This window comes from Atractosteus spatula, chromosome 7 (assembly GCF_055471065.1).
Source record: "Atractosteus spatula isolate fAtrSpa1 chromosome 7, fAtrSpa1.hap1, whole genome shotgun sequence".
Classification (NCBI taxonomy): domain Eukaryota; kingdom Metazoa; phylum Chordata; class Actinopteri; order Semionotiformes; family Lepisosteidae; genus Atractosteus; species Atractosteus spatula.
Genome location: NC_142712.1, coordinates 6,048,184 through 6,061,231, shown reverse-complemented (window position 1 = coordinate 6,061,231; position 13,048 = coordinate 6,048,184). Strand labels below are relative to the sequence as shown.

The 13,048-nt window shown below is 47.0% G+C and overlaps 2 protein-coding genes across 3 annotated transcripts; one reads left to right on the top strand and one right to left on the bottom strand.

Moving 5' to 3' along the window:
* Positions 1 to 3,297: 3,297 nt before the first annotated feature.
* Positions 3,298 to 5,981, top strand: mtif3 (mitochondrial translational initiation factor 3). Its single transcript, XM_088922223.1, has 4 exons — positions 3,298 to 3,377; positions 4,091 to 4,575; positions 4,793 to 4,947; positions 5,714 to 5,981. The coding sequence occupies exons 1-4, from the start codon at positions 3,298 to 3,300 to the stop codon at positions 5,942 to 5,944; spliced, it is 951 nt and encodes a 316-aa protein (XP_088778349.1). The 3' UTR covers positions 5,945 to 5,981.
* Positions 5,931 to 10,117, bottom strand: gtf3ab (general transcription factor IIIA, b). 2 transcript variants are annotated; one of them, XM_088922210.1, is made up of 9 exons: positions 9,905 to 10,117; positions 9,561 to 9,661; positions 9,236 to 9,332; positions 8,869 to 8,957; positions 8,018 to 8,091; positions 7,750 to 7,833; positions 6,764 to 6,993; positions 6,461 to 6,514; positions 5,931 to 6,240 (listed from the first exon to the last, which is right to left on the bottom strand). In XM_088922210.1, the coding sequence occupies exons 1-9, from the start codon at positions 10,094 to 10,096 to the stop codon at positions 6,118 to 6,120; spliced, it is 1,044 nt and encodes a 347-aa protein (XP_088778336.1). In that variant the 5' UTR covers positions 10,097 to 10,117; the 3' UTR covers positions 5,931 to 6,117. The 2 variants fall into 2 exon arrangements, with proteins under 2 accessions (XP_088778336.1, XP_088778337.1); XM_088922211.1 differs by lacking the exons at positions 9,236 to 9,332; positions 9,561 to 9,661 and having other exon boundaries at positions 9,905 to 10,100.
* Positions 10,118 to 13,048: the final 2,931 nt, after the last annotated feature.

Sequence of the window (13,048 nt, the reverse complement as noted above, 5' to 3'; positions counted from 1 at the left end):
GCAGGACACAAGCCTCCATGCACAGCACTAATTGGGAGCGAGGCAGCTCTGGCCTCCAGTGTGAATGCTCATTCTGAGAACCTGTCTGTCTTCCAGCTCAGTCAAGCATGCACACGGACCCACCTGCTGGTAACAAACGAAGGACGTTTTCTTTCCTTTCTCTTCTCCTCTAATGGGAGTTACTAACTGCTCTGCCACGGGCTGCGGCTGCCACTGGAGACCACTCGCTCACTGAACACAAACGGGTGATTTGCAAAAACAAAAGGGAATTCTGAGGGGCTCCGGACCCCCAGACATCCCTGAAAAACATCATCAGAGGAAGCTGGCTCTCAGAAAAGAAAAGCCAGGCTTTCTCCCTGTCAAATCTGATTTGGCCTGCATCAGCAGAAACATCCCAACCCTTTGAGTGCAACCAGATATTTCAACCCAAAAGACTCATACTGCTGCACTGTGTTTTTTTACAAGAAAAATGCAAAAAGTGTTCTTTTTATTGTTCTATTGGCTCTTACATTTTTTTAGAGGATTATAATAGAGATGAATAATTAGACATTATTAAAAGCATTTTAAATTGCTTGTTAAATAGAAACATAACTAACACATTTAATGTGAGTAAACAGTTTGATATGAGCAGTGTGGGAGCCATAGGTATTTAAACAGAAAGTGCAATCAATAAGAAATTATATGCGTTATCTGCAGGTGTACCTCAGTGAGCAGGGTGATGTGACACATGAAAATCCAGCTGTTTTTTTTTTACTTTATTTTTAATGTCCTCGGAGAGACTACTTCTTCTCATCGAGACAAAATAATTCATGACGGAATTATTTTGACTGCACCTCGGAAATCACTGCTTGATTTTCGTTGTATTGCTAGTGGCAGGACACTGTGGACCATGCGGAGCTCTTCTGCCAAGCGACACCATCCTCTAGTGTTGCCGTGTTGTGTCAGAAGAGCAGGTCCTGCACTCCTCAGCAACAGCGCATTGCTGGCGGACAGTGAAGCGATCTGCAGTGCTTGTGCTATTGCTGTACTGCACATAAGAGGAAGAGATGATATCGAAAATTAATTTACCAGACAGATGAGCTCAGAGGCCGACTTAAGTCGCTCTACTGTCTATCTGAGTGGGTGACTACAGGACGTCCACTGGCTGAAAGCCCAGCCTCCACTACTACTCTTTTGTGAACAGTAGAACCGTCCACAGCCTATTCCCCAAATTGTGGAAAATCCTTAAGATTGTCAGGACACATCAGTGCTTGTCTCTCACACCACAAGAAGACGAACCACACAAACCCTCCGGGGCTCGTTCTTTCGAGCACACACACAGCATGTTTACAGCTGAGACGGCTGCTCTCAGCCCGACTCCTCGTCACCGCCTGTGTTCTGACACAGCTCCTATTCACAAGCAGTATGGAAGGCACACCACTCATTCTTCTGCGCCGTTTCAGTTGCTGTTCGCTCTTTAACTTCGCAAAGGCACAGTGAAGGGACGGAGTTTAACTGCCAGCCTGCGCTATTCAGTTTCTTAGAAATAAAGTCCCTTATTGCCAGTCTTTTCATTTTCCTTCGTTTCTTCCCTTTATTTTTTCCCCACTTCTCGTAGCCGATGATTTAAGCTAAACTCTGACCCCGCGCAGTGACCCCTCTTCTTCCCGTGTTTGAACTTCCTGTAGTTGCAATATTGAAAGGGGTCGCGGACGAGAAAGGGCTTCTCGGGGGCGCATAATGGCTGGCGGGTGCTGCACAATCCCATCAGACCTCGGGCACGCAGGAGGTCAGCACCTGTGCTGGGCAGGTGACGGCGTGGCGCGCTGCGATAGGCTGCGCTGCTGCGATCCCACACCGGGGGTGACCGCCATTCACGAAAGTGAAGATTAGATTCCTTTTGTGCGGAGGGACGTTAAACAAATTAATCTATTGCTGTTCATCTGACTGTAAAATCTCTAGATTTACTGTTTCTAAAGGGATCTTTCACTCTGCCCGGCTGGGGCCATGCTGCGCCCTTAGTCCTGTCTTAAAATAAAAAAAAGACGCGTTTTCATGTCTTTGTGGGGAGCAAAACAATCAACAAATATGAAAAGGAAAAAAAAAACATACAATAACAGCCATATAAAACATCTATGTACTCTTTAATCAACATTAATTTGATTTTAATTCGCTAATGCCCCCCAAAATATCCCCGCCTCTTCGTTTAATCTCCCCTCCCCTGAGTGGTCCTTGAATACTTTAGAAAACAGCCCTTTGTGTGTCAATAATTGCCTTTTTCGTTTTTGTAAGACCCTGCAAATTATCCTAAAGATAAAAGACGGCCTTTGAATAGAAAAAAAAGATTATTTCAGTTCTAAAAACGGTTCACTCATCGTAGTACAGAATCTGAATTATTTATACACGCAGCAAAGCAGATAATTAACAGTGGGGATGAAAAAAAAACGTTTTTTCTTTAAAATATCTGTCCTTTAAGGGAAATAATAGCAGTCTATTCTTCACAGCCACATAAAGAGCCACAGGGTTCCTTAAGGAATATTTATTAACTCTTCCGTATTGCCCGAAATAAAAGCAGCCTATCAGAAGTATTGTGCTGCTCCAAAGTGTGTCAGCCTTCATTATTTTCAGATGAGCACTGATGTTCCTAGCTTCGCTTGACCACAGGCAAATAACTTTCGCAAATGTTCGCAAGAGTTTGCTGTTGTTGGAAAATGTAATTAAATAGTTTAGAGCACGCAAGTTGCTATTTCATTTTCCAGTACTGGCTTATTTAATGTCCTGTTTTCTGATTTGGGGTATTTCTGCATTTTTATGTTTTATCTTTATTTGAATACCATTAGATGAACATATCCCTGTGCTTTAACTGCTACATTTCATGGTTCCACCCCTCCTACGCAGAATCTTTAACCTCTACGCGTGTTTTTAAGAAAAAAAGTTATATTTTTAAGATTCTTCAGATTAAATCTCAGCCTCTGCTATCTGAACCAGCCGGGATTTCAGCCATTTTCTCTTTTTAAAGTTTTAGAGTTTGGAGTAAGGATTAAGATAATGGTTGGTAATATTTTAGTAATTTACAAAGAGATACAACGGTTATCATAAAATTATGCAGCGTGGATAATAACCGGGGTGCTCATAAAATGTATTTACACTATAAGGCGCAAATAGTAGAAAAATGGAAAATGTGGAGCAATGTTGTGAGTAATGGATGTAAAGGAATTATCCTTCCATTACATGGTAATATAGGAAAAGAAAACTGCATACAAATAAACACAATACATACGTACGATTTTGTGCTGAGGCAACGGTCTGTAGTTAAACATGACTAAGGAGAGCTACAGGACTACACCCAGACGCGACGCACACGTCATCATTGTGCGACACATCGGAGCTGCACAAAGGTAGGACCTTCTCCGCTTACATTCTCTGCAAAGGTCTGGGGGCTCATCTTGAGCAGACGACGCTTGTTATTTGTTTGATTCCCCCTGCCCCGGGTATCAACGCTAATTAAAAGCGTCTCTTTTTAGCACACTACTCCCTGTATTCCTCCCTTTGGATCGAAGCGGGTGCATTTAAGGTAAACTGATCACTTTTTTTTCACCGGGCTAAGGACGTACAGTACCATTTCGTCCCCGTTGACGTTTGTTTTATAGTAATCAGTGTCAGTGCCTCAGAGATACAGACCCAGTCCTTAGGCACCTCTGCCACTTTAAGGCCATTTGCAAGTAATTATCTAAGATTAAACCATTGCGAATTAAAACATATGTGCCGAGCTGTGGCTTTCGTATTGCCTAACATACACAACCGAAGAAGGTCCATTAGCGAAACGTTTTGTGTTTTCGTTCTTTCTGCTTTTGAGCGTGGGATTAAGTTCGTGTTTCCTGGCAGCTCCCCCCTCCAGCCATTCCATGCCCCTTACTTGAGATGCAGTACTCTTGGCTACTGTAAGGATTTCGGATTGTTAGTTGCGGGTGTGCTGAAATTACTGTGGGAGCAGGCTCGCTAAAACTGTTGTTAGAACCTGGTGGAGGTTTTGGGATCAAGAGCCTGTTAAACACTCAGATAAGCAAGTGGCCTCCGGTCGTTTTGTAACCTTTCTGGTTTTTCTTGACAGAATGGCGGCGGGGTGTTTGAGGAGAGTGGTGCTTCAGGCTGGGAGGCAGGGCTCCTGTTGCCTGGGATTCTCCAGCCCCGCGCGGCTGCAGTCCCTCGTGGGCTCTCTCTGGAGGCTGGCCGGCCAGCCCAGGGGCGTCCTTCCTGGCCCCGCGTGGAGCCGGGCGGCCCGGCCGCTGACCACAGCCAGCAGCAGGGAGGAGGAGGAGGGCAGGAGGGCGAAGAAGAAGCAGGACCCCCGCGCGCGGAAAACGGTGGGCAGCGTGGGCAGGAAGATCCACCACCGAGTGGTGCGGGTGATCAGCGAGCTCGGGGAGGACCTGGGCGCCATGCACCGCGCCGACGTCATTCGCATTATGGACCAGCGCGAACTGAAACTGGTGCCCCTGCGGGAGAACGAGGAGCCCCCCGTTTTCAGGCTTATGACTGGGAAGCAGATCCACGAGGAGCAGCTCAAGCTCCGCGAGAGGCAGAAAGCCCAGCCCGGTAGGTGTGTGCGGAGGTCTTGTGTAGCTTCAGGTTCTGCAGAGCACAGCCCCTGGATCAGTGCACCTGCACAGTGGTTTTACTCTTCAACGGTGAGTTGGCCTTGTGCACTGACCTGCTCCTTAGTATCGGCACGCTTATGCTAAAAGGGGGCTGGATCTGTTGTTGAGAATTAAGGATTAAGCAAGTTTTAAGCATTCAGTGTCCCATCCTGTAGCCCCCACGCAGGTGAAGGAGCTGACTCTGTCTTCAGACATCGCCCGGCACGACCTGGACACCAAGGTCAAGCAGATCCAGAGCTGGGTGGAGAAGAAGCACCATGTGAAGGTGACAGTCAGAAAAGGTTCACCGGCAGCAGAGATCGCCGAGCTGGTGAGATTTGAGCACGCTACGTGCTGCTGGGGTGAGGTTGTGGGGGGGGGGTGAGCGTTCCCCGTTTAACAACGCCCTCTGCATGTGAAGCCACATCTCAAGCCAACCGCAGTGAGATGGAAGTTATTTAATGAGGCTGGGGAGGGATAACAAGAAGTCAGTTTCACACAGCTGTACCTACTCACCGTCAATACGAAACTTGCTGTAAATAATGAACTGAAACACCACCCTTCGCGTTTGTCTCGAGCACCCCTCCTCCACCTTGCTCCAGTCCTCCCTTAAGGGGGGGGGGGGGGTAGGCCTCCATCTGCTACCCATTAACTAAGCCGGTTAACCCACATTAGACACCAACCCTGCACGAAGGTCCACCTTCTCTTCCTTCAAAAGATGATGTACTTAGAATATGAACTAAACTGAAAGGATGACATTTCTCCCAACTGGTTTTAATTACACAAGATCAGTCAAGCTCAGTCTGCTGTGAATGAGTAGAGACCACTGGCCAGGCTAGAGCCTAGCAGACAAGAAGTGGAGAAAAGTGGAGACATAAGGGTCTAGCAATCTGAAAAGGATCACTAATAGGGAGCAGCATTAAAATATAGCAAGTCTATTGTATTTGCTACTGCTTTGAGTTTGTAATGCCACTCCTTGTAGGAAGGACATTTACACGATGGTTGCTTTGACCCAGTTCGAACATCTGCCTTGAGTGCTTAATGGGCGAAGTTAAATGTGTGATTCTTCCTTCTCTCCTGCTGCACTCTGGAAACAGGAAGGCGTGCTGGAGCAGGTCGCCCAGCATCTGGCAGGCATTGCCACCTTCATCTCCAAACCCAAAACCATCAAGGACGGGAAGGCAGCCATGGGCATCTTAAGGGCTCTGTCCCGGGCCGAGCTCAGCAAACTCAAGTCGCAGGAGAAACAGCAGCTGCTGCTCAAGGAGCAGGATCAAGCCCCAGAGACCCTCACAAACGACCCACAAGACAAGGTTCTGCAATCGTGATGTTTACTTAAAAAAAAATAAAGTGGTATATACATAATTTAAATTGTGTGCAATAATGCAACTAAAAAAAAAAGCTTAAGGTTGGGGAAAACAGGATGAACACTGGTGATTTGGTAACACGGAGATCTGAGACTTCACTCCATATGGCAAGACGTGTCCGACAGGAGAGGCTGTTAAGTACTCTGCTCCTCCGACTCCAGGGTTGCAGCTTGGAGGAGCTGGGCGAGCTTCTTCGCGTCCTTGCAGGGCTGGAACCCGCTGAGTCTCGAGGCCATGCTTCGCTTCGGCCGCGGGATCTTGTGACAGAAGAAGATACACAGCGGCATTAAGGATTGTAGAAATGCAACTTTGTACTAACATCAACCTGGAGTCTCTTCGGTGTCCATGTTTCCTTCTCAGTCGATACAAGATTTTAATCGGCAGCATTTATTCAAATTTCCTGCTGACGTAAAAGATGTACAGACAGGTAACCTCCATACAGGTTTCTGGAAATTGGAAGGTTTTGTAAAAAAATACCTTTAGCTTCTTCTTTTCCGGATCGTGCACAACACCATGTCGCTGCAGACTTTGCTGGGGGAGGAGAGGGAGAAGAAAAAAAAGCACACTCGAATGATGACGATCATTACGACAATCTGTGCAATCGGTATTTGGAAGTCACGCGAGACAGGCAATTGAAACTGGGTTGATGCAGGGTGTAGGAGATCCAGTAATGGCAGCGACTGGCCTTTTGCGTTTGAACCACAATGGAAACCGATTGCCGGGGGGGGCAGAGGGTCAGACGCGCTGCTGGCGGGCAGGGAGCTGGAGCGCTAGCCTTACCCGCATGGCGAAGGCCTTGCCGCAGCCCGGGTGAGGGCAGGCGAAGGGCCGCTGCTCCTCGTGGAAGGACAGGATGTGGCTCTGCAGGTTGAAGGGGGTCGTGTAGGTGCGCTGGCAGCCCTCCCGGGGGCAGCGCAGCACGGGCCGGCTCTCCTGGTGGATCCTCTGGTGCTCCCGCAGGAGTCCGCTTCTCTTGAAGGTCCGGTTGCACTGGTCACACTGCAGCAGCTCTGAGAGACAAGCGGAGGCAGTCAGCCAGCTCCCGCCACCTGCGCCCTGCCAGCACTGCCCCGGGGGTTCTGGGAAGTGGAGCCAGGTGCAGCAACTGCCTGGGACGAGGCTTAGACACCTCTATGCTTGGTGCGGACCATGGACTTTTTGTCACAGTCAAGCAACAAGCATATTGTACAGTGGTCAGCTGCTGGCTGCAGTTGTATGATCACCCTGCAACTCACAGAAGCTAAGCAGGTGTGAGCCTGGTCAGTACCTGGATGGGAGACCTCCTGGGAAAGGTAAGGGTGCTGCTGAAAGAGACTTAGTGGACCATTAGGGGGTGCTCACCCTGCAGGCTGTGTGGGTCCCAATACAGTGACAGAGACACTGTACTGTAAAAAGGCATGGAGGAGACATGAAACCGAGGTGGTGCAGGGGACTCCCCATTGTCTGTAAAGAGGTTTGAGCAGAGTGTCCAGAAAAGCACTTTGTAAGTGTAAGCTTATTATAATTATGGAACAAAAAATAGGTTTATTTCATACTGAAAAGAGAATAAACAAAACAACATTTCGGCCATAGAGCCTTCTTCAGGTGTGAGCTGAAATGTTTTCCCTTTCTTCTCTTTTCAGCATGGAATAAACCTACTACTTGTTCCTTTGCAGCCTACGCATGCTGACGCAGCTCCCCACCTGAACTGCTCATTATAATTATTATACAACAGGTTATGGGCCAGGCTATTCGGTCCAATCTAAGGTTTCACGTTCCACTTTTACCTTGATGCAAGGCGTTCTTGTGCTTCAAGTACTCTGTCCAGTTCTTGCCCACAAATGAGCAGTCGTCTTCTTTGCAAGGGTAACCTGCTCCAAAGAAAAAAAAAAATCAAATACCGAGGATAATGAGATAAAAAAACTGAATTCAGAATGAACTTCTGTGCTCGAAAGCATGAAACATTCAGCAAGAATTAGTACCCAGGAGCACCAGTACTGCCCCGGCTGACCCCTGCCAATTACCATCCGACACCCCGGTCGGAGCCGAGCTCACCTCGATGGACTTTCTCGTGTCGCTTCAGCTTGCTGGGGACGAGAAAGCGTTTGTCGCAGCCCTCGAAGCTACACCTACATACGGGAAGAGCACAGGTCACCCAGCTGCAACGTCCTCGTCACACACAGTGCTTCACTCCCAAGCAGGGGAACTCTGTCCATAATGGTGGAGAAACTGGGCCAGCTCAGATTGGACTCCCCATACCAGGGTCTAAAACCAAGCTGTCAGTGGAGCAGCAGAACAGCGAGATTCTTGCACTGAAGCGCATTGACTGGGAAGTCAACCTGAATTGGACATGTTTCTGCACTGTACAGCAGGGGGGTAAAGGGGCTTCCACTTGCTCTTCCAAGGTGAAGAAGTCAGTTCTCTTAAATACCTCATGCCATGCTTCACTGCAGATATTCAATAGCTTTGCAGCTCCCTGCGAGTCGCCTTGTAACCTGCCTACAGTTTTAGAGCCAGATCATTAGAACTATGCAACAGCTTGAGTGGGAGAACTAGAAGACACCAGGCCCTCCAGGACCTGAGCCCAAATCACTCCAGGGGTTCAAAAAAAAAAAAGACATCAGTTGTGCCAGATTGGAAACGCTGCTAGTTATGATATAGCAGAGCTGTGGATGGCTTTTCAAGAAATTGATCACAGTATTTTCACATATATGCAAGACTTTTGTTGACTACTACATTGTGTATCCTAGGTGTGGAAATCCAACTTAAAATCAGTGATGCAGCAGGACTACAGCCTGTTGAAATGATCTGCTCATCTCTGGGGAAAGGCTCTAACACCAGAGTCCAGTTTGATCTTTGTAATACAGTCTGTATCATTTGTTTAACTCCCTTTTGGTCTTACTTACTTAAAAGGCAAAATATTGGTGTGTTCATACTCATGGGACTTCAGCTGGTTGTTTTTCTTGAATGATTTCCCACAACCCTCGTACTTGCACTGCAAAGAGACCAGTTCAGGTGTCAGACTGGGTGTACATCAATGACTACAACACAATAAAGGGAGGGTCTGTGTGTAGGCTTCAGAAGTATAACAGTAACTCTAACCAGGTTCAGTTCATTTGTCAGATGCAGAACTAGTTGATATGTAAATACCATCCAGACATTTACAAAAAAATGCCACTAGTACCTCACTGGAGAGCTGACAATGCAAATACAAAAGACAAAAAAAAAAAGAGGTTATTGACAACTCAAAGCATAGTATACAACATCACTCACAATATAAGGCTTGCCCTGGTGTTCGTGTATGCGAGCCACGTGCCTTTTCAAGCTACAGTTTATGGTGAAAACTTCATCACATCCATCAACTGGGCATCTGCGAGAGATGAGAGGGGCAGTATCGGTAAGGCCACTGTCCTTCCTCTCCATTTCAACAGTTCCACGTTAAGTGCTACACAGCCACAATAAGTCAGAACACCAGCATTCACTGGAGAAGATTAAGAATGCCATAACATCCATTAGAATTTGCTTCGTCCACAAAAATGACATTTCACCGCTATCCCGTGTGAGGAGTTCGCGGAGCGGCTCCGCCCACCCGACTCACCGGAAAGGTTTCTTCCCGCTGTGGGTTATCTGGTGCCTGGCCAGGTGAAAACTGCGGGTGAACGTCTTACCACAGCCCTCATAATCGCACACGAACGGCCTCTGTAGAGAGGAGATTGGAGAGCCGTCTGACAGAGACAGACTGATCACACGCCGCGTAAGAGCCCAGCTGCGCGGAGTGCAGAAAGAAACAGCAGGCGTATCAAAGCCAAGTGGAGTGAATATCCGCGGCTAAAAAACCCTGAAATGCATCAGAAACGCGTCCATCTCATTTTGGCTGTAAAAAAGCCTGACCTGAAGACGGAACCGTAATACGGAATGAAACACGGCAGTGGAACGACTTACCTCCCCGGTGTGCTTATACTGGTGCACCTCCAGCTTCCAGGATTTATTAAAGGAGGCGCTACAGTCAGGAAATGAACAAATAAACCTTTTAACGGGATCTCCCATTGTCTCACCCATGGCAAAAACGGAGAGTGGAATTACAACACTACTTATTACACTAGAACTGCTCAACTGCACGCTACCACCCTCCATCTTGCCGCACACGTGTTCCCCGTATATCCTGGCCGAGCATACTACCCTGAAGCCACGGCAGGGGTGGGATCGGACCATGTTTGTGCTGTGCAAAACGGAAAACGGAAAGCGAAGGGCATGAAGACCAGAGAAAAACATTTATAAGTACCATTTATAATCCACAGCAATAAAAATAGGCCATCCTGTTATATTTTATTTTGTCTGCAATTACCTAACATTCACGTCCTCCCCCTAACGAATAGAACATACTTCTACTCCCCGCCCAGTATTATCAGTCTATAATATAGGGATCCTTGAAGCGTGTTTTTTCAATTTACACACATTATATATGTCAACAAAACGCCGTGTATATGTTTTTCCTTTATTGTCAAAATAATTATTTTAATCAAAATTTACATTTTTCTAAAAATGATCTTACTTTTTAGCTGAACATGCTGGCTGCCTTCTGTATAGCACGTGACCTCAGCCAACCGGCCAGCAGGCTTCACCAGTGCTCGCTGTAATACAGTAACTGTAATAAAACCGTTACTTTTATTGAGTCTCTTTCTAAAAATTATTGCATTTAACATTCAGCGACGTTGGGGCTTTCATGCCTGAGTTACATATTGCATTTGTATGATGTGTTATGAGATAAGATCACTTTGTTAGCCATATACAATTCCTTGCATTAGGAATTTGTCTTTTTATATACCCCAGCTTATTCTCCAGGAGACACACAGACAGGGAGAGAGAAGCTTGGGGTCAGAGCACAGGGTCAGCCATTTATACAGCACCCCTGGAGCAGTTGGGGTTAGGGGCCTTGCTCAGGGGCCCAACAGAGTAGGATTCCTCTGCCAGCCACAGGATTTGAACCAGCAACCTTCTGGCCACAGGCACAGATCCTGTGCCACTGCTCCACTGCTCTGCCCCTTATTATTGATAGTTTTCCGCAGGGAAGGAAAAGGGTGGCTTTCGTAGGGATAGGGGCATTTTCGGGATGAACGGTCACCCAGCTATGCCTGTCTAGGCTCTGAAATTCCAGCGCCCGTTTGAAACACGCTAATGAAATGAGCTTGTTTACCTGCAAAAAAGGAAAGGTAGTGTAGGAAGGGTTAGCCACTCCACTAACTGTATCTTCACTTGTGGTTCAGTATTTAGTGGCTTATCGAATCTAAAATGTCATCAGTCCATTTCTCGAAAGAGCCCGGAATGTGGGCCAGACACATGATTCTCAGGTCTCCAGTTTTAAAAATATTTGTTTCTGTTTTCTAAAACATAAAACAATGCCAGATAAGAACTTCAAAAGACACTGTAGGCTGTGCTAATCCTGAGTTTAAATACTGTAGCACTCCAGGCTTCACATGGGTATGCGCCCTCGCCACTGCCACCTCAGGTCAGCCCCCCCACCTTCAGGGACTCGAACCCGGGCCTCGGGCGTCACTCAACAGGGACCCGGCCACTTGAGGTAAAGGGAGATCTCCCGTCAGCCCAGCGGCTGCGGTCCCTGCTATTCACAGGGAAGGGCGGTGACGTCACCGCACTGGTAAGCCGGCTCGCACAACCCACAATGGTGGCCGTGTGCGTTACAATACATTATATTAAATGCAATATGTTCAAAATTACACATTACATTCTCCGACCAATTAGAAGCAATGCAACGTCACTTCCGTGCACCCGAGAAGATTGATAACTATTCAGTCACGTGGCGACACACCTGAGATGCGGTCGTACCCCCTCAGCCCATGTGCGCTTCTCCTCGAGAACGCGTCACATCGCACCTCGGCCCTGTGTGACTCGTAGTGAAATCAGCAATGACAGGGTTAAATTGCACTCCCCGGTTGATCCAATTCCCTCATCTCATCCTGGCAGAATCCATTAGAATCACGGCCGCGGACAAGTGCTTTAAATCGCACTGTAAATGAAAAGTAATAGGAGTGCCAGGAGAAGTGCAAGTACCGTGTTTGCATGTTTACCACAGTGGGTATCCTGGGAGCCAGCGCGGTGCCCTGGATCGGTACCAGCTGGCAGCAGAGTCCTGTTTTGTCATGCAGATGGGCTAAAACAATGCCGTGATTAAAACTGCGCGCATTGCTCCTCCGCAGGCCCTGCTTGCACGGTGCAGAAACGGGGTCCCTCTCCTTTTACCTCAAAACTGTTTTCCAGCTCGCGGGCGGCCTTTGCGGCTGCTCCCGTATTGCTCAGTTCTAGAGCAAGGTGGCCACGTGCTGTTTTGCTCAATGAAGGTACGTGTATCATGCTTAACACAGCTAGACCGGGGAGAAAGATTAAGGAGTATTTTCCAGTGTAGTCCTGAATATGTATAGAAAAAAAAACCCTTCGTGTAATCACTTTTTTTTTGGCTACAAACAGAACGGAACACATATTGTATTGGTTCCTTTCTTTAATTTTCATGTGTAGTGTATTGTACAGTATGCATTTTAACGTCTCGTGATCTATGTCGTGTTTGCTTTCCAGACCCCCCAAATAATATCCTAAGAACTGTTTTACAATTTAATCACCTTGACAGCAGAGTGGAAGACACCACTACCAGCCTTATTTGCTTCTCTGTTGACGAACCGCTCGGCGGGACAGCACCTGTTCCCCTTGTCTTCATTTGTTAGATGCATTCAGCAGCCGACCTGGAGCTGTTGACGGCTTTATAAGCAATTCAGGCCTTCCCGGGGTGACAGATGACTCAAGAGTGCCACCAAGTGGATGAACTCTGTACGTGACAGTTTTAAAATATCCATTAATTTTCCTGGATAAACTGCCAAGGGAATCTTGCACGAATTTTGAAAAACGAGTAACCCCAATCAAAGTTATTTTTAATTTTTATGCAAAAAACTATTTACAGAAATTATATCATTTACAGAAATGATATGATATAGAAATGATATGACGTTCTGATATAGTCCCATCAGGCAACAATTGAACCAACTAAACGACCATTAAGTTGAAAGATACATTCTAACT